This window comes from Ambystoma mexicanum, chromosome 14, assembly GCF_040938575.1.
Source record: "Ambystoma mexicanum isolate Mex_15411 chromosome 14, UKY_AmexF1_1, whole genome shotgun sequence".
NCBI classification, from domain to species: Eukaryota; Metazoa; Chordata; class Amphibia; order Caudata; family Ambystomatidae; genus Ambystoma; species Ambystoma mexicanum.
Window position 1 is genome coordinate 510,186,664 of NC_090940.1, and position 21,628 is coordinate 510,208,291.

Here is a 21,628-nt window from a genome sequence, read left to right on the forward strand (position 1 = left end):
CTTACCGTAACTCAATCACCCCAACACCCAAGTCTATAATACCGTAGTCAGGAATCAACTTGTCCAATTGGACTGCTGACTCTTACCAACTCAATGAGCGCAATAATTAGTCCATCTCCAAAATACACGCACATGCCTTCCTTCTGAAACATTAAACTGCGACTACACTAAACATAGGTTTATAGCCAAATAATGTACTGGGCTCTCTGCATTATATTACCTCTCAGCTAACTTTGAATTGACCGAATGTAAGCAGCATCGGAGCAGGCGCACCTAGCTCTGATCGCCACTCGCATAAGGCAGCATGTCCACGGACAGTCATGTCCCCAATCCAACCCACCGGCCTCACCCTACACCAAGCCATTGGCACAACTCGCTCTTCCTGTTCCTCTGTGGGTGTTGGTGGTGCTGCTGCAGGGGCAGCCAGCATGCTCACAGGGCCCGTAGTTTGTGTGGGTGGGGCTGGTGTGGCCTTGGCAGTGGTGGAATAGGGTGTTGACCTCCTCCTTTGTGTCGGTGGATGGGATGGGATGGGCTTGGTCCACCCTGCTCGTTGTCAAACGAGGTGCCTGTGGCGGTGAGATGGGCTTGCCTTTATTCACTTCTGTGACATCCTATGGCCTTGCAACATGCAGTTTTTACATTGTGTGACATGATCCCTGTGTATGGAGTTATTACTTCAGGACGTCTTTGATGCATGCATGCATGTATGTGAGTGTGGTAGGGGAGCACATTGCTCGTGGTGCATGCATGCCACCTTGCTGCATAAGACCAGGACTCATGTGGCAATGTGAGTTAGGATGTTTTAGGTGGGCAATGCTTATGTACCCATGGGCAACGGCCATGGTTTCTTGGCCACTATGGTTTGGTGGCCTGCAGTTGAACATGACTCCATGTAGTGTCTGCTGCGTTTCCCTGTCCACTGTGTATAGTTATGTTGGTGTGGCACTGCCCTCAGTATGTGTCCCTGCACTGGCCTTGGCCACTCCCATTCTTTCGATTCCCTTGAGGTGCAGAATACTGCTACATTTCTTCTCCCATGGCATGATCTTGATTGGGGAGGCCGTCCCACCTCCAGTGGCCAAACATGACTTCCTATGGGCTGAAAGCAGGGTGCGGACCTGCAGGCGGAGGTCATCCCACCGCTTATGGCAATCTTTTTTGGGTGTGTGGGACGGGACCGACGGGCAACACCTTCTGCGCCACGTCCTCCCAGATGACATTTTTGCAGAGTTGGCTATTCCACCTGTGGTCAGTTGCAAACCATTCCCCTGCATGTTCCACTACGGTCTCTGTCAGCATGTCAGTTGTTGCTCCGTGAAGCGTGGCGCACATAAGGGACTCTAGATTTCATGACTGCTGTCAGGATTCCGGTATCAACGTGACCGGATGGCAACAGGAAGTTAGTGATTGTATGTGAATTGCATTTTTCAAAATGCCCACCGCCGAGCTTCCAGTTCTTGCAGTGACGATGTTTCCGGTCCTGGTGTTTCTGTTGACAGTGTTTCTGTCTGATGCACGCCGTTAACGGTGCCACCAGCATTCTTGATGGTGCTACCGATTTTATTGAATGGTAACACTGTTTCCGTCATGCCGGTTGCACCATTACCAGCATGCTGGATAGCGTGCTCCCGCAGGGTTGTGATGTGCCAGTAATTCCCTGGTTGTGGTTGACTGAAAAGGTGGCATGGAATCAACTGCACTTTACCGGCAAACTCATGAGGCCCACTAACTTTTTTTTTTTTAAAGAGAGACATTTATTTGTCTGACTTTTGACTTGGGGTTCAGCCTAGAGAGAGCGTTAAGCTTTCTGTATTGGGAGGGGCTCTACAAGCACTTTTTTTGTGACTGTCCCCAGGGAGGGTGACCTTGAGATCCTCCCCATACCGTTTGAGGCCCCATGATCCTCTGTTGAGCTGGTAACCTGCTCTCTGTCACACCTCCAGTAACCCCTCCAAAACCGGCAGGAAACTTCATCACATCCCTTCTTTCTTTCCATCCCTCTCTCCATGTGCTCCACTCTTCTGCTACATGCTTCTTTCACTACATCCACCTCTTTTAATGCATGGTCTTCTCTCATCTTCAGTATGCTCCTCTCCCCGGCATCCTTTTCCCTTCACAACTAACTAAGGTTCTCCTCCTTCATGTTCTTCCCATATTCCATTGTTCCCCATGTTCAATTTGCTCTAATTATTCCTTTTCCTCCTCTTGCCTTTTTCTGTTCTTCTCTTGTTTTACCCCACTTCCTCCATAGTAGACTTTCTGGCCAAAGATCCCCTGCTTTCAGCATGTTCTTATTTCTCCACATATTTATTTTTCTCTGCATCCTCCTTTTTCTCTGCATCCCCACCGCAGCCCCTCTTGAAAACAAAAAAGAAAAAAAATCGTTTCACTCTAACTCATGGTTCACGGGTGACCTACTAAATCTTCGCCAATGTAAGCGCCAAGCCCTCAAAACATGGCAGGCCAATCCCTGTGAGGCCACCAAAGTAGACTTTCTTTGTATCTCTAAAAAATACAAAAATGCCATATTCAAGGCGAAGTCAGAAACCTACAATAAACGGATCATGGAAGCCAACTCCCACTCAAAAGAGCTCTTCACCATCTTTAAAGAGCTCACTATCCCCCCAACCTGCACAGATGAGATTGTTAAGGATGAAGCCTGGTGCAATAGCATCCAAACAGCGATGTTAAATAAAATAGACCTTCTCCAAAATAAAATAGCAGAACACTTTAAGGCTCTACACCCCCAACAGACCCTCTCCGTCAATACCGCCAAAGAAAAGCACACCTCAAAATTCAATTTTTCGCCAATCACCGAGTCAGACACTCTCCACATCCTTAAACAGCTCAAACCATCTCAATGCAAAGGCGACATTTGCCCCCCCCAAGATAATTAAAGAATGTGCGGCACCCCTCGCACCGATCATCACAGCATTCATTAATGCCTCATTCAAGACGGGTAATGTCCCTGACAGCCTTAGAGGCGTGGGTACGCCTGCTCTTAAAGAAACCAACCTTGGACCCCGCCCAACCTAACAATTACCGGCCCATTACAACGGTTCCATTTCTCCTAAAAATCCTAGATAAAGCTGCACACATGCAGATACAGGCCTACCTGGAAAACAACTCTGTCCTAGGTAAAAGGCAGTCCGGATTCCGTAAAGGTCATGGCTCTGAAACCGCTTTACTAGATCTGAAGAATCAAATCACCCTAATCCTAGATAAAGGCAAGCCGGCCCTTTTGCTCCTCCTAGACCTTTCGGCGGCATTTGATTTAGTCGATCATGCCATTCTCACGAACCATCGAACTCAGGCCGCTCATTTCTCCAAACAAGCCACAAACTGGATTACCTCCTTCCTCGAAGGTAGAGTGATGAAAGTGTTTTCCAATATAGCCAACGCAGAGCCTACCACCATCAGGTATGGAGTCCCTCAGGGTTCATGTACAGCTCCCACCCTCTATAATCTTTTTACCAAACCTCTCTTTGATAAATTGGACGCACTTGGGATCACATACACCAACTACGCTGACGATACCCAAGTACTCCTCCCGCTCACAGGACGCTACCTTCAGGACACAGCCACCCTCCAGAATATATACACCATCCAAGCATGGATGGCCACGAACGGCCTATGTCTTAACGGTGATAAGACCGAAATTCTCATCCTTGGCCAAAAATCCACTCTCAAGAATCTCGACCCACTCTACACAAACTTCTGCATAGACAATTGTGTCATCCCAGTTCTACCTTCTGTTAAAACACTAAGAGTCCACATTGACGCTTCACTATCCATGGACAAGCAAGTCAACTCCATTGTCTCTGCCTCCGCCCTGAGCACTAAGCTCATTAATGCCATTAAACCTTTCCTAACCAAAGATAATTGCTTATCTATTGCCAGAGCCACCATTGGAGCCAAGATAGATTATTGTAATGCGCTATTGGCTGGCACTTCCAACACCAATCTCAATAAACTCCAAACACAAAATAATGCACTAAGAGCAGCCCTCAATATACCTAAACGGGACCACATCGCGCAAGCCAGAAAGGCAGCACATTGGCTAGCTGTCAAAGAGCGCATAACATTCAAAATACTTACCACTGCACACAAATGTATTAACCTATCTGCACCCTCATACCTGTCTGATACTCTAGTCAGATCGCACTCCACTAGACCAACCAGACAATGCCACACCAACCAACTTAGGGTCCCACGCATCAAACGAGCTAGAGCAGGTGGAATACATTGCCCCGAAGCTATGGAACGCACTACCTAGCACACTCGGAGCAGAAACCTCTCTCACTGCCTTCCGAAAAAAACTGAAAACCACCTTGTTCAACTAGCTCCTCCTACGACATCATCTCCTCTTCCTCTCCTATCTTCTCCTTACTACTCTCTTGCAACTAAGTAATGACTTCATTGTATGTATAACAAGTCATGTCTGTAACAAGCGCCACGATGCCCTACGGGCTGCATGTGCGCTTAACAAATGCAAATAAATAAATAAATCCTCCTTTTTCTCTGGGTCCTCCTTTTTCTCTGGATCCGCCCCTTACTCTGGGTCCAACCCTTTCTCTCCACCTGCTTCTCTCCATGCACCTTGTTCTGCAGATGCACTTCATTTTTTCACTCTTTTCCTTTGTGTTTATTTTAATCCTTGTGCTCTTCCTTTAGTCCACATAATCATTTTCTTCACCTGCTTTTGTCAATCCTTAGTCCTCTCTTTTTGCAGGTGCTCCGTTTTATCCACAAGCTCTTAATTTACATGCTTCTGTCTTCCGCTGCGTACTTGTCTTTTACTGCATGCTCTCCTATTTTAAAATCTGTTATCTCTCTACATGTCTTCTCTCTGCATTGCATCCCCTCTCTTTGAATTGCTCCTTCGACATGTAGTTGTCTTACGCTCTTTACTCTTCTTCCGCATGGACCTCACTTGCTTCTTCTCCGTTTGGCATCCTCCATTTATTCCTCTGCCTTCAAAGTCTTCTTTCTGACTCTTGTCCTTCATTTGCACCTCCATTACTCAACGTTCTCTCTTCTTTGTCCCCTTTCTTCTCTCTCCATATGTGTTCCTGCCGCGGCTCCTTTTTCCTCCCTCGGTCCCATTTTCTCCCTTGGCCGCTCTTTCTCCACATGCTTCTCTATGCCTTGTCGTTGCTTCCTCAGTCTTCTCTCTGCCTTGATGTTTGTCTTCCACATCACGCTCTCCTCTCTCTCAGCACATGGAGTGCTTGCACCTGCCTTTCCCATCATAAATATGCTCCACTCCCGTCATTTGCTTATCTTCCCCAAAAGTTGTCTCTCAGCCTTATATCCCCTTTTGCCTTCTTTTGTTATTTTTTTCAGTGTTTTCCTCTCTACATCTGCTGCTCGTCAGGCATCTGCTGCTCTCTGCCCCCTGTGCCCTTCTCTTCCCCGTGGTTGATTATTTTATGAATGTGTTTTCTGTGTTTCTAGATGGCCATCATATTCAACCAGGAGGGACTGAGGGCCATCCAGCCGCCATGTGTGATTCAGAGCTTCATCAGCCACAATGCTGTGCTCTACAAGGTCTTTGTGGTGGGCGAGTCCTACACTGTGGTGGAGCGGCCATCTTTGAAGAACTTCTCACCCGGAGTTTCAGGTAATCACTTGGGTCCTAGCGTGGCAGCGTTTTCTGGGCCGCATGAAAACCTATTATAGGCATAGAAAATGTCACATCTTTTTTCAGAATTAGTGCATTAAAGTTAAGTCAAGCAAAACTAGTCAAATAGAATGTTGGAAACGCAAAGTGTGCATCTTACTATTTGGCAATTTACAGCACAGGGTATTTTAAACGAAAAAAGTGATTTCCATAAATCTGGTGCTTCCCATCTGCTCCACTATTACTGGAAATGTGTTCACATTTCCAAAGCCCCCTGTTTCAGGAAAGTGTAAATATACTAATGACATGGCCTCAAGGCTCTGATGATAATGTCACAGGGGGTCACTATCAGTACTATTAGCCAGGAGACTTGTAACGATCTTCTTGCGTCAATTGCGCAGGCTTGCAACAGGGTCACTATCATTCACATGTCTCTAACCTAGTCCCTAATGTAAGAGGTGTATTTGCACAGGTGTGTATGTCACTGCTGCATCAAGGGGCATGCAATAGTCCCCTTGCGAAGCATAGCCACTCCTTCCCAATGATGTGCAGTGTTCTGCTGTTAAGCAGGAAGTTCTTGCATGCGCCCCAACATCAATGGCCTGTGACCATGCTCCCGGGGCATTGTCACTAGGGCATGGCTTTGCACACTGACCCTAGCTGCACGGTCTCACCATGTTCATTGGGCACTGTGCCTGGGCACAGTCCACCTACTTTAAGTACCCACTGGGCATGAGCGGGCGTAGGCTATGCCCCATCACAGTGACCTTACATACAGCACTTGTCTCATGCCTAGTGGCCACTGTGCCACTGGGCATGAGACTGCAGCGCACACTGGGTATCGCCTGCTGCCATGCCCAGCAGCCACCGCGCTTTGTACATTGGCCCTACCTGCAACATTTTAAAGTTGTGTGCATTCTCCTCCTCAACATCCAGAATAGAACGACATTTTTTTTTCTGGAGTTCTTCCCTATAACTTTGATCTTGACTCATAAAAACTGACCTTCAAGGAACTTTCCAGAAATATTCAAAGTTGGCTGTATATGGTTTGGTCACGTTCAGCTCTGTGCACGGTGGCAAGTCATACGCCTCCCAAAACTGCCTTTTCCTATAGACACGCTTCACTGTGAATTTGTCGGGGGTTGCAGACGTGTCCAAAGCCACTGCCCCCTGTTTTGAAATTGGGGACCAATATGTTGATTTTGTTTCTTTTTCTTTTCTTAAGCCGCCTCTTCCATTTCTTGTGCCCTCCCAGTGTCAGGTCATGCTAAAAGCTGCAATAATACTCAAGAAAATGTTTTGTCAGCACACAATTTGCAAACCCAAACCCAGAGACATTTAGGCTCTCAACCACCAATCACGGCCATGGCTTTTGATTCAAAGTTGTATTTGTGTACTCTTTTGACTCCAACTGAAATATATATATAATCTGTTCTGACCTACTTTTGGACCTTTTTAACATTATTTTGAAAGAAAACACATGGTAATATTGCCCTTCACCGGCACTATACAGAACTTCACAAAAATATTTAAGTGGACAATCTGTTTTTGGGAAGTTTTTTATTTATTTAATTTACTGTGATATAGTTTGATTAAATTTTTCACACAACATAGCAATACTAATCCAATTCAAAATCAAGAAAAAAATAATATGGCCATAAAATGATTACATAGCAATACTGCAGCGCAGTCGAGTATTGAAATAAAAAGAAGAAAGAGAAAGAAACTCGGGGTATTCTGTCCAGTGATGATGTCCAGGATAATTGAGGCCTTTCTCCGCAGGAGTGTGAAGTAGACGATGCATCCTTCACTCGTCCCACTTAAAAACAGCTCCCATCCTCCATGCAGCCTTTCCACACCTGTCATATCTATGGCCAGCAGTGTGGTTGTCTCCGAATTCCCAGGCCCTCGAACTCGAACAAAAGATGTTTTACTGTTTCACGAGCACCTGCCCCACACAATCGGCATTCTGTGCATTCGCTATGGATGCCGTACCACGCTCCCTCTATCGCCCTAGTCCTGACGGTGTTAGTCCCAGACAAGGGAGTTGCCAATAACATGTTGGGGCATATGGGGGCGGTGTGTACCAATCCTGGATGTGCCAGCAACATTCAGATGCGTGATTTTTAGTCACTAGATTAGCCATTAACTGCTCAAAGCTTTTCATGTTCAGCGTTTCCTTGAGTCAGTGCTTAAATGTGCTTAGTGTCATGTCCAGCGTTAGATCCCCTTGCTGTAGCCAGTGGTTGGTAAGTGTATTCATTTTGACCAAGTAGCTCTTAGGCATTAATGCTACTCATGTCGTTTTGGCAATACATATAAGGCTCATGAGAGTTTGAGCTGGCAAATTTGAGAGTTTCCATGCTGTGACCAGACAGCTATATTGAATTTTTTAAGGCTATGACCAACACATTGAATTCAAGGAAGATCATGTCAATAGTGGTTTGCTGTGGTAGTCTTAATAGCCTTTTTTAGCAGGGTGCACTCAGGGTTTGCAGACCATTGTGGGGTTTTGCATAGCCCATAGTTCTGTTTCATACAGGATGGTAGAGGACACCTTAGCATGGTAAGGATTGAGTAGTGCATCGATTGAGAACCCTCCTGCCTTGTTGGCGAAAGACCTAACAGTGCCTATGATATGATAGGTTATTTATAACGCGCTTAATACCCAGAGGTTTCTAAGCACGGTATGAGGATGGCGGTTCTGGTCCGGACATACTCTAGGTGCACAGTGCCTTGTATCTTATTGTCAAGGTGCAGACCCAAGTACTTGTACTTGGTGACCACTTTGATTTGTCTTCCGCCCATCTCCCACTTCACTTGCTTTATTTTTTTCCTGGGCGGGTAGAATACCATTATTTTGGTTTTCGATGTATTCTCCACCAGAGAATTACAGTCAGTGTAATCCTTCAGGTTGTCCAGGGAGGCTTGCCAGTCACATGGAGTCAGATGTTGTCCGTATATCCCAACCATTTCATTGCAACTGAGCACAGTTTAGGGGGGATGGCGGCTGGTCTAGTCAAAGTATTGCCGATATCTGCTAGATGGAGATTAAAAAGTATAAGCACAAGGTTGCAACCCTGCTTGAGGCCGCTGTGTCTCTATCCATGCAGTGGTTCTTCCATGTTGATCCATCCTGATTTTGACTCTGGTGTTCTCGTGTAGGGAAGTGATCAAGTTCAGTAGGCCAGGCGGAATGCTACAGCCAGCCACTTTCCCCAAAGTCGGTTACGGTCTACAGTATCGAACGCGGCACTATGATTGATAAATGCCACGTAGACAGGTGTTTGTCTTACCATCCATGCCTGCTGAATAATTGTGTTGAGGGCCAGGGTGTTAGTGCTAGTGTTGTGCCCCTTCCTAAAGCCTGTTTGATTGAGGGGGATGATTCCACAGCCCTTTGCCCATGATTCTAGCTCCTGTAGAAGTACTCTGACAAAGTTCTTATCCGGGGCATCCAACATTGCCAGAATACCATAGCTACATGGATGAGCTGGATTGCCCTTCTTATACACCGGAACAATCATGCTGTCGCGCCAGGATGGAGGAATTTTCTGTGTGATTCCAATAGTGGAGAAGAGTACGTGTAGGGCCTCAGTCCAGATGTCAGTGGCAGATTTAATTGGTGAACTGCAAATGCCATCAGGTCCCGGTGCCCTAGAAGAATTCGATGCATTGATATGGCTGCTAATATCTCTAGCAGTGAGGCATTAGGGCCAGTTTGTACGTCGGCCGTATACACTCTGGGTCCCCACATCTGCTACCCCAAGTGCCTTTTCAATATGCAGGTTTCATGCTGTTTCTGAGGCACCATTTAAGTACCTGGTTTCCTTACTCTCTGAGGGCCCTTCTCCAATGATACGCCAGAACTCAGGGGACATATTAGTTTGAGGTCAAAAACCAGAGCTTTCCACTTATTGCATTCAATCGGGTACTTCTCCCTTTTCGGCCAGTTGACATATCAATTTTTCCGGTCCTTATGTTTTCGACAATGATCAATGAGATCTAGTTCGGTCATTGCGAGAGCTCGAAGGTCACATGTCTGGGCTCTTTTGGGATCTCGTATAGCCCTGTCGTGAGGATGTCGGTTTTTTGTTAGCAATGATGCCGACATACTCTACTAGCTACTAGCCGACATGCTCCTTTCAGTTGCGCACATGCGGATGTTCTCAACAATGTTCACAAATGCCTCAAGGGCTAAAGTTGCGGTTTCAGCACTTTTTGTAAAAATATTTCCTGGAACTCCCCACAAACGTATTTAGGGCATGTATGGTTACTAGCAGTGTTTTTCCAATGTTCGTGTCCTTCCACAAAATCCGATTCAGAGCAGTATTTATAAAGAGTTGTCCAGATTGTGTGATGCCAATGCAGTCCTGGGAGCCATAGCCTGGTTATAAGGGGGTAATGGTCACTGTCGTGGTGATGCAACACACACATGTCCTCAGTTATCCTTGCGCTGTTGAAAATGTTACTTGCAGTGCTGCTGACGCGAGTGAGGTTAGCAGGAGAGTGAGAGGGAACCGCTCCATTAACCATAGAAAGTCCAGCCACTGCCATTAAACAGCTTCATTTTAGCCCCTTCTTGGCTCTGCTCAGTCTGGGCCTAGGGAGTGATGGGGCGGAACACAGCATGTCATCGTCCTCCGATTGCAGTATAGAGGGGATAATTGCATTAAAATCACCACAGACCAGTAGTGTGTCTATGGCCTTCAGATGTTCTAGTGCTTTCTTTAACTCTCTCGTCACCACACAATGACTCTTATAATACGGGGGAGCGAAGATGTTGAATACGCCAATCTCTTGGGCTGTAATTTCAGGGTAATCTTGTGGAAGAGTAATTTTCCCTATGAAGATGTTCGACAAGGAGCAGGGAACCTCTTCCATTCTGATGGGTCTTCTAACTCCCAAGAGCAGTTCCCCTTTCGGACGTCCTCTAATGCCTTGCACTGCAGGGCAAGATATCAGTTGCCACCCATCCACTACTAGGGGGTTGGTCAGCGAAGTTTCCGTAGCACTATAATGCTCAGTCTGTCTATATGTTTCAATGGTTAGGAACGCAATTTCCACCTGGCCTGCCACCATATTGGCCAGCCACGCATTGCTGGTCTCCTCTGTGTTTCTGCTGATTCTTGTTGATAGTGAAGTTATAGGCATCCTTGGTACAGTGTTGGTTGCGTTAGAGTGAGATGCTCTAACAAAATTGGATTGTGCAGTTGATTGGCCTTTTTCGTTGGCTGACATGCTTGCCATCCCAGATGGCCCATATAAGCGAGGATCTCTTGTCACAATCATGGATCATTCGTAGCCCAATTTGTAGAAAGAATTAGTGTTCCAGGGTATAAAGAAGGGAATTCTCTGTAAAGAAGTGGACTATTGTTGTAGCGTGTCTGACATCTGTACAGATGTCAACTATGGCAATATCACTACTGTTAATGTGTCGTAATGGGATGATGTAATGCAGAAGGTCCATTACGCGTGTTCAGGAAGGAGGAAATTCTGACCTTTACAGAAGACATTCTCAATCTTCAAAGCCCTGACAGTGTACACTGTGGTTGAGGGCTCGATTCTGGTCTGATCAGTGTTCTCCCCTACCCTCGTCAGTCGGTGAGTCATACCTCTGACTGAGTCCACTGTAGTTAAGGGCTCGGTTCTGGTATGATCAAGATTCTCCTAGCCCCTTGTCGGTTAATGTGTCGTTGGCGAGTGAGTCCTTTCCTAGACTTGGCAGATCCTCACTGGTGCATGGTGACTCTGTTGCTGCAATTATGCTCGGTTGTTTGTTTATCCAACCGTGGATCAACAAGTCGATCCTTTCCCAATCTTGGGGGCTCCATATTGCTGCACGGAGTCTGTGTTCGTTATTTGTTTATCCAACTGGAGAACTGCCAGCAGCTGCTGTGTCTTCGCACTGGTGACTCTGGGTATCGTCAAGTCATCCTCCACTGCTAGAGAGGAATATGATACACAGTTAAGTGAAGCAGAGTTTGGTGCATTGGTTTTTTCCTCGAGGTCAACTTTAGATTTTCTTGTTTCCAAGTTAAGTAGAGGCTCAGTATTTCCAACCTCAAGAAGTATTGGCTGCAACAGTTTTTTTACTCTTTTAGAATGGTCAGACAAGTGTTCCTTTGATACCAAACAGTCGAATCCTTGTCTGGTCCACTTACCACCCCAGTAACCGTGTGGGTAAGCATGATTGTGCCTGCTTCTGGAAAATAGTTACCAAATTGCTGGTATCTTTACCGATTTTATCAAGCGAGCTGGAGAAAGTGCCTATGCGCTTGTGAAGGCTATTTAGTGTTATTACAACTCTTTCAAAGTTGGGTCACAACTTGTTCAACTTAGTATCAGTAACGTCGCTTTTGTCATAGTTGCGGTACTCCAGTACTGAGAACACAGGAGCTGCTGACATTTCCATCCTGAGAGTTTGTACTTAAGTCTACATCTTCACCAACCTCGTCATTACCATCCTGCAGGCGACCGATCTCATCCTCTATTGACCTCTCCTTCACTGATTCAAGGAAGAGTTGGTCAAGAGATATTTGCTTGTTATTTGATGTATTTGTACCAGTAGCCACCTCCTGCTCTGGTTGTAGTTGGTAGTTTCCTTGATCATTGTGTTCATCTTGAGGCTCCCCAGAGGAAGGAGAAGGAAAAACGGAGGCACTGGATGATGTGAGGGTGTGCCAGAAGCGGGTTATACAAGATCTAAATTATTGCCCCTGTTAGGAACAATTAGGGCTCTTATGACCATCTCAATGGGTTTTTAGCCAAGGCAAGGGACTGCTGCAGTGAGCTCCTCAGCTAAGTCGGAGCAAGGGTCAGCGCAGAGATCAATCACTCATGCTGCCCCTTAGAGCCCCATGCTGTAAAGTAATCGGTCATTGGTAGCATTTTAAGAGCAGGCTTCTTTTTATCCATTTTAGCGATTAGCTTTGCTGTTCGTTGTGGGCTGGCTCGTTTTTTTCCTTGGATGACGGGGGATGTTAGTTTGTTGCTTTCAGAGCCAGAACCAGAGACATTATTATTTAAAGTGTTTGTCTTGCTTAGAGCATTACAGTCTCCGTTTGAGTCTGTTTCAATTGTAGCATCAATAACTTCAGTTGCGTTGATTACATCTGCCTCCCCCTCTCGTTGTCAGTGAGCCAGGCTGTAAAGATGGATTCATTTTTCTTTGAACAGCTAGCTTGGCCTGTTCAGTGCCTCGCGTGGCAATTGCCGTAGTGGCTCGGCGCTTCAGATTCAACTTTGGTGGGGGAAGTTTCTGTTTGAATCTGTATGAGGCTCGCAGGGAGGGTGAGACGCAAAGTCACAAAAAGGAAGGGAAGAGACTCCACTCCAAAGTGTTCATGCGCCTGGCCAATGCCGCTTACCAAGAAGGCTCTGTGAGGTCTGGGGGTAGTCGGCTCTCGCGCTCGCGCACCAGAACACTCTGCAACACTCTGCCAAACAGGTTGTTTATATCAGGCTCCGCCTCGTCAGGCAGCAAGGAACAGACTAAGGTCTGTAACAGCATTCCCGGCGTTTCCACAGTGTTTGTTGTAGTGACACCAAAACACTCTGCAGCACTGGGAAGTTTGTTCTAGTTTCATCCACTGGCAACACATTTTGAAGCTTCCCAAAACTGCCTTTTAATTGTGTTTTTTTCTTCTCTTTATTGTGCGTTTGGGTATAATACATACCTTGAGCACTTTTTCAAATACAACTTTAAACATCATTAAAAGCAATATTTAAAATACTTCTAAAATTAATTTTCTGCATAAATAAGTAAAGAGATTGAACATTTTACAATTCATAGCATTAATTCACTGCAGGGCATGGTGCGCAATACAAATACAATAAATACAAATAAATAATATCTGATTCGCTAAAAATAAAACTCTACTAGTTTAATATGTAAACATCAATTCATGGAATTGTGCAAGTCACAGAAGCAACATCAAATCACCTCACCCCTAGCAACCCATAGGCACTTTCTCTGCCCTCAGGCCTCCCGCATGAGTTTCTGGAATGCACCTCACCCCTAGCAACCCATAGGCACTTTCTCTGCCCTCCCGCATGAGTTTCTGGAATGCACCTCACCCCTAGCAACCCATAGGCACTTTCTCTGCCCTCCCGCATGAGTTTCTGGAATGCACCTCACCCCTAGCAACCCATAGGCACTTTCTCTGCCCTCCCGCATGAGTTTCTGGAATGCACCTCACCCCTAGCAACCCATAGGCACTTTCTCTGCCCTCCCGCATGAGTTTCTGGAATGCATCTCACCCCTAGCAACCCATAGGCACTTTCTCTGCCCTCCCGCATTAATTTCTGGAATGCATCTCTCTCCTAGCAACCTATAGGCACGTTCTCTGCCCTCCCGCATGAGTTTCTGGGATGCATCTCACTCCTAGCAACCCATAGACACTTTCTCTGCCCTCCTGCATGAGTTTCTGGAATGCACCTCACCCCTAGCAACCCATAGACACTTTCTCTGCCCTCTTGCATGAGTTTCTGGAATGCACCTCACCCCTAGCAACCCATAGACACTTTCTCTGCCCTCTTGCATGAGTTTCTGGAATGCACCTCACCCCTAGCAACCCATAGACACTTTCTCTGCCCTCTTGCATGAGTTTCTGGAATGCATCTCACCCCTAGCAACCCATAGACACTTTCTCTGCCCTCCTGCATGAGTTTCTGGAATGCACCTCACCCCTAGCAACCCATAGACACTTTCTCTGCCCTCCTGCATGAGTTTCTGGAATGCACCTCACCCCTAGCAACCCATAGACACTTTCTCTGCCCTCCCGCATGAGTTTCTGGAATGCATCGCACTCCAAGCAAAACATAGACACTTTCTCTGCCCTCCCGCATGAGTTTCTGGAATGCACCTCACCCCTAGCAACCCATAGACACTTTCTCTGCCCTCTTGCATGAGTTTCTGGAATGCACCTCACCCCTAGCAACCCATAGACACTTTCTCTGCCCTCTTGCATGAGTTTCTGGAATGCATCGCACTCCTAGCAACCCATAGACACTTTCTCTGCCCTCCTACATGAGTTTCTGGAATGCATCTCACCCCTAGCAACCCATAGGCACTTTCTCTGCCCTCCGCATGAGTTTCTGGAATGCATCTCACTCCTAGCAACCCATAGGCACTTTAATCTGCCCTCCCACATGAGTTTCTGAAATGCACCTCACCTCTAGCAACCCATAGGCACTTTTGCCCATACATTCCAAAAACTCGCGTGGGAGCCTGAGTTTCTGGAATGCATCTCACGCCTAGCAACCCATGGGCACTTACTCCTACGTCCCGTCCCCTTTCCTCCATACTGTATGGGCGTCCCTCGCTAGGGACGGGAGACGGAACCTTTTTCACCAGAAAATATTTCCTTCCCCATTAAATTTAGAGGGGTGCGGCCCTAGGAGCATGCGCCCGGCTGACTCTGCTGCCATTCCTCAGTCCTCTTTTCCGTGTTGACGGGAACGGACTGCTTTCACCAGCGCTCCTGGGTTTGGCTTCGGCCTTGTAATTCCACATGCTCTTCCCCGGATACTGTCTTTTTTGTCTTTTGTCTTCTGATCTTTAACCAGGTAATCGGTCCTCTGGTGCCACTACCCCTCCCCAGTGCATGTCGACGTCCTTGGGCTTCAGCAGGTGTCCAGCCAGCAAGGGGCTCTTCCCCACGTCTGACCCCCACGCTCTGTGCCTCCGCTGCCTTAGCCCCGACCATGGCTGGGAAGGATGTATTGCGTGCGATGCTCTTGCACCTAGAGCTCTGAAGAACAGGTTAGCCCGGTGGAGGAACGCCTCCAGAGGACTTGAAGAACTTTGTCAGACACAAGTCAAGGCCCAAGGTAAAGCTGCTTTTTTTCCATCGCAGCCTGCAAGGGCGACTCCTTACCTAAGAAAAGTCTGAGTGGGAGGGACCGTTCTGGTTCTCACACCAGCACAGGTACCGAGGCTCATTCAGCTACCGGCTGCCAGGCCTAGGGGTCGCTAGATCCTTCCGGAGACAGTGCTGAGGAACCGCAAGGTTCTTTTACCGGGTGTCCACCCAAGGGGCTACACCCTACTACCGGACAAATGTCTAAGGGGGTGCCTGTACGTAGCACTACCGGTGACTCAGCCGAGGGCACTACGCCTACCAGGCCTCGTCCTGAGGTGCTGGGTAGGCCTCAAGCGCCACCACCAACAGTTCAGGAGGAGGCCGCATCCAGCGAGCCAGGCACCACAGCGCAGGCACATGGCCTGCAGTTTGACAAAATGGCCAGAAAAGATGGCTGCTCATCCGACACCATCCCCGTTTGGGGAGCAGGTTGGAGATCGAGTGTCCAGGTGGGACTGATCTTCACCACGGATATCCCCCGCAAAAAGTAAGGCAGAGTATGCACAGGCACCAGCAGCCACCCGCTACTCTGTCAATACCACCTGCCACCCCACCAGCCTGTCAGGACATGTTTTTTGAGAAATTCCTCACTCTTATGAGGTCCCCTGAAATGGGCGCCATCCTCAGGATGTTATCAAGGACATGCTACCTCCAGTCCCTCCTCCAGCGCCTACAGTCATTCTTCCTATAGCTCTGGTTCCTCAGGCCCTCGTGCAGCACCAGGAGTCCTTTGATTCCAGCTTCCCTGCCTCCTACAGCTCACGCAGTTCCACACAAGCCTCTGCAACAGCCTACGGTCTCCACACCTCAGCCTTCGGCGCCCAGCACCTCTCCTCGGGCGCCAGACCAGCTGGAAACCCTAGTGGACACTGACAAGGAAGAGGACCCCGACACACCATCTTCAGCCAAGGCCTTGCATGAACGTCTTGCAGGTTTGGCAGAATACTCCACAACCCAAGGCAGGGGTTCTGGCCTAGGTCCTCACTCTACGCCACGCAGTGAGCACAGGGATTCCGATGTAGAAGGACATTGTCGCCTTGGCAAAAAACCTTTGATGCACCTTCCACTGGACCCAACTCCTCTATTGTTGCAGCAGTGGGGCACGGTCATCCGCCCCGCAGAAGTTGGCGCTTGCAGCGTGGTTCCTGAACAGATCATTTTAAAGCATCTGCGTCTGACATCATACAGGGTGCTAGGAGCGATGCTACCAGGAGCCAGTACAAAAGCAAGTAGACTAGATTTTGTCACTGGGAAGAATCAAAGGAGGTCGATCCTCTCACATGCTCATTGGACGACGTGCTAGCCTTCTCTGCACACCTCCCATCTCAGGAGTGCAAATAGACACGTGCTGCACCTATTAGGCAGCCATTGGAGCCTACCGGAAATCGGAGGATGGCGTTTTCTCATCCTCCAACCCGGTGGTTAAAAGGCATTTGGCGGGCCTCATCAGGCTCTACCCACCTATCAAGAGGCCACACCCTGTGTGGGACCTTAATGTAGTGCTGGGCACCTTGGCGCACAAACCTTTCGAGCCAATGGTGTCCGCGGACATCAGGCTGATCACCATCAAGACAGCCCTCTTGGTGGGGTCTTATGTCTGCATGCAGGATCAGTGAAATTCAGGCACTAGTTGCTTCAGAACCTTACACACCTTTCACAGAGACACAGTGTTCCTTAGAATGCACCCCGTGTTCTTGCCTAAAGTAGTCTCTTCGTTCCATCTGAATGAGGAGATAGTGTTATCTACTTTCTTCGCTGACCCTAAGGATGATGCTTAGAGGATTTTGCACTGACTGCCTGTCAGGGCCGGCATGAAATTCTATCTGGACAGGACTAAGAGCTTTTGCAGGTCGGAGGCTCTCCATCACCTTCGGGGGATCAAGGCCAGGATATCCAGCATCTAAGGCCTCTATAGCAAGGTGGATGGTTTCGGCCATCAAGGAGGCCTATGAAGGGCAGCACAAACCACTTCCAGCAAACATGGATGCATATGCGGTAAGAGCAAATGCCCCTGCAGTCGCGTTCCAGAGGCACGTTCCGTGGCAAGTCATCAGAAGGGCGGCCACGTGGGCCTCCCCTTCGGCCTTGGATGCCGGCTCCGGGTCCGATGTGGCATTTGGACAGGCTGTGCCAAGGAGCTTGTTTTCTTAAGGAGGATCGCCCATACAGTATGGAGGAAAGGGGACTGGGAATGTAGGAGTAATTATAAATTACTCACCGTAGTGACTAAATGTACCCCTAGTCCATAGTCCCGTTTTCTCCATACGTCCCACCATCCCCCCTCCCTAATAAAAGTGGTTCCATTAGGCAATGGTATTATTGTTGACGCATCAATGCGGACTGAGGAGTTGCGCCGGTGGATGGAGTCAGAGGAGCGCTTGCTCGCAGGGCCGTGTCCCTGCGCGCCTCTAAATTTAAAGAGGAAGACGATTTTTTCGGGTGAAAAAGGTTCTGTCTCCCATCCCTAACAAAGGACGCCCATAGAGTATGGATGGAGGAAAGGGGACTATGGACTAGGAGTACGTTAGTCACTACGGTGAGTAGCTTATCATTTCTCTGCCCTCCCACTTGAGTTTCTGGAATGCATCTCACCCCTAGCAACCCATTGGCACTATCTCTGCCCTCCCGCATGAGTTTCTGGAATGCATCTCACTCCTAGGAACCCATAGACACTTTGCCCTCCGCATGATTTTCTGGAATGCATATCACCCCTAGCAACTAGGGGTGTAACAGTATACCGTTAGAGATACCATGAACAGCTTAATTGAACTATAATAACCGTCGCATTGTTTATACCGGTATACAGTTTTAGGGCCTGCAGCTATTAAGTGAGCTTTTCAATCCGATTTGGAAAGGCTGCAGTAAGCAAGTGCTTCGCATTCTGGATCTTGCATTGTGGGATGTGGCGTTTGGCAGCAAGAGCATAGGGAACGTGAGGCCACATTAGTAAATGCAGCTTTGATGCTGTGACCGCTCTTTCTCTGTGATCAGTAGAGTCGGGTTAAAGATCAGTAGATTTGTAGTTTTCCCACCAATTTGAAAGATGGGTAACTCCACATCCCAGAATGAATTCAAAGGGGGGAATTAACTGGATGCCCTTCTGATGCATGTCCACAAAAATGTTGGCTCATTAAACTGTATGTACACTGGGCCTATCAGTGCTTCCCCCCCCACTGTCCTGCGTGTAGATTTACACATTGGCACTAGAGTTGTTGCTTCGCTTGATACTTCTCCTGCCTTCTGCATATGGCACTGGACTCAAGCAGGCAGGACAAATTCTACATTCAATTTGAAGTATCCAGAGCAATGGGAGTGAGATATTTCTCAGGTCTATCCTCGATTTGTGACACCACCCATGAAAGCATTCCTCCGTCTCAACCCACATGACAAGGGTCCCAATGCGCTCAGACCTGGGGGAAATGGTAGTGATGGGGTTGTGGTGAGGTGGTGGTGTAGGCCATATTTGTGCCGATATGTATTTTAACTTTGTCATTTTCAAAATGTTTTTTGTGCCACTATCTTTAAGAAGGTAAATGAACATATATTGCAAGAATCAAGGAAGAAATCAACAGCGCCCACTGAACGCTATCCTGTTAGGATTGCATGGTCAATGGTGACTCCAACATCAGACCTTTAGAATACACCAGGCAGATGGTAAACAAGCTATAGTGATTTGATCAATATGCAACCTTTCAGCGAGTGTGTTGGCTATGACATTTTGACAAAAGAAACACAATGACATGGGCTTTCAGACCGCCCATGACTGACCGTTCTCCCTTTAATGGGATAAAGCGTTATCAAAACAAACATTTATGACTGATCGCAGCGAGGGGTCATGATGCCCATGCAATGTGGTTCCAAAATGCAGGTCGAGGCCGATTTTCAAAGCGATGACCTGTGACTGAGCAGCAAGCTCATTGCCCAAAATGTGCATTTTAACACTTCCACTAGTCACTCTTTCATTCAAGGCGATAGAGTGAGCGCCATGAAAGACCAAATCTGCAGCCGCCTTAGATTCCTGGAGGATCAGCTAAAAATGTGCAGAGACAAGTTCCAAAATGCTGACAATTTATGACCTTTAAGAAATATCAGTTAAGATTAGTTAACTCCACCTGCTATGCTGCGATACCCATGATATACCGTCATTTGGCAAGAAGGTTATCATACCGCACTAAAACCAATACCGTGACACCCCTACTAGCAACCCATGGGCACTTTCTCTGCCCTTCCGCATGAGTTTCTGGAATGCATCTCACCCCTAGCAACCCATAGGCACTTTCTCTGCCCTCCCGCATGCGTTTCTGGAATGCATCTCACCCCTAGCAACCCATGAGCCTTTTTCTACCCTCCTGCATGCGTTTCTGGAATGCATCTCACTTCTAGCAACCCATAGGCACTTTCTCTGCCCTCCCCCAGGAGTTTCTGGAATGCATCTCCCCCCTAGCAACCCATAGGCACTTTCTCGGCCCTTCTGCATGAGTTTCTGGAATGCATCTCACTCCTAGCAACTCATAGGCACTTTCTCTGCCCTCCCCCATGTGTTTCTGGTGCATCTCACTCCTAGCAACTCATAGGTATTTTCTCTGCCCTCTGCATGAGTTTCTGGAATGCATCTCACCCCTAGCAACCCTTAGGCACTTTCTCTGCCCTCCTGCATGAGTTTCTGGGATGCATCTCACCCCTAGCAACCCTTAGGCACTTTCTCTGCCCTCCCGCATTAATTTCTGGAATGCATCTCTCTCTCCTAGCAACCTATAGGCACTTTCTCTGCCCTCCTGCATGAGTTTCTGGGATGCATCTCACTCCTAGCAACCCATAGGCATTTTCTCTGCCCTCTGCATGAGTTTCTGGAATGTAGCTCACTCCTAGCAACCCATAGGCATTTTCTCTGCCCTCCCACATGAGTTTCTGGAATGCATCTCACCCCTAGCAACCCATAGGCACTTTCTCTGCCCTCCCGCATTAATTTCTGGAATGCATCTCTCTCCTAGCAACCTATAGGCACGTTCTCTGCCCTCCCGCATGAGTTTCTGGGATGCATCTCACTCCTAGCAACCCATAGGCACTTTCTCTGCCCTCCCGCATGAGTTTCTGGGATGCATCTCACTCCTAGCAACCCATAGGCATTTTCTCTGCCCTCCCGCATGAGTTTCTGGGATGCATCTCACTCCTAGCAACCTATAGGCACTTTCTCTGCCCTCCCGCATGAGTTTCTGGGATGCATCTCACTCCTAGCAACCCATAGGCACTTTCTCTGCCCTCCCGCATGAGTTTCTGGGATGCATCTCACTCCTAGCAACCTATAGGCATTTTCTCTGCCCTCCCGCATGAGTTTCTGGGATGCATCTCACTCCTAGCAACCTATAGGCATTTTCTCTGCCCTCCCGCATGAGTTTCTGGGATGCATCTCACTCCTAGCAACCCATAGGCATTTTCTCTGCCCACCCTCATGAGTTTTTGGAATGCAGCTCATGCCTACCAAATCATAGACCCGTTTTCTGCCCTCCCACATGTGGAATGCTCCTCATGTCTAACAGTGTCCGTAGACTTTATCTGCCCCCTTTCCTTAAAGACCTGTCTGGCTGGCCCCAGTCATTTGCATTCTCTCTCCGGCCTCATGTCCTCGGCTTGGGTGACCTTGTGCCTGCTACTCCTCAGAATCCTGCCTCAGTGCCTATCCTTTGTGTATAGTATTGTGCTACTCCTACATTGCATTCCCTATATACCATGTCGTTTTATTTAAACGGATTCTGACATTATATTTAATTTGATGTGAGCTCTTCTACCTAATCGATCTGTTTCCTCCATTGATTGAAGGGAGTCCTTGCTTTGCTCAGCCAATTTGCATTAAACGATGTTTTTCAGCAATGTTTGAATCTTTTTCCTTGTTTTCTGTAACTTATTCAATAATGCTGAGAATAAAACAAAACAAAAAGTATTAATAATAAAAATGATTGTTTTATATATTATTTTTTAAAAGATTGGCAGGTGCCGGAAGGCTCCCCCTGGAGGATAATGTTTGGCATAACGTACTAGTGAAAGGCAGCCCAGTAGCGAGTGGGTAGTACCGGACGGAAGGGGGCAGAAGAGCAATAATACGTGGGCTGGCTTTCTGCTACAGTCCTAGCTCTCTCAA

General features: G+C 47.6%; 1 protein-coding gene across 1 annotated transcript in view; it reads left to right on the forward strand.

Moving 5' to 3' along the window:
• Window positions 1-21,628, forward strand: part of ITPK1 (inositol-tetrakisphosphate 1-kinase) — an 830,437-nt gene that overhangs the window by 778,509 nt on the left and 30,300 nt on the right. Inside the window, exon 8 of the mRNA XM_069637740.1 lies at window positions 5,461-5,626. Coding sequence (XP_069493841.1) covers window positions 5,461-5,626 — 166 coding nt within the window. The remainder of the gene's footprint in view (window positions 1-5,460; window positions 5,627-21,628) is intronic.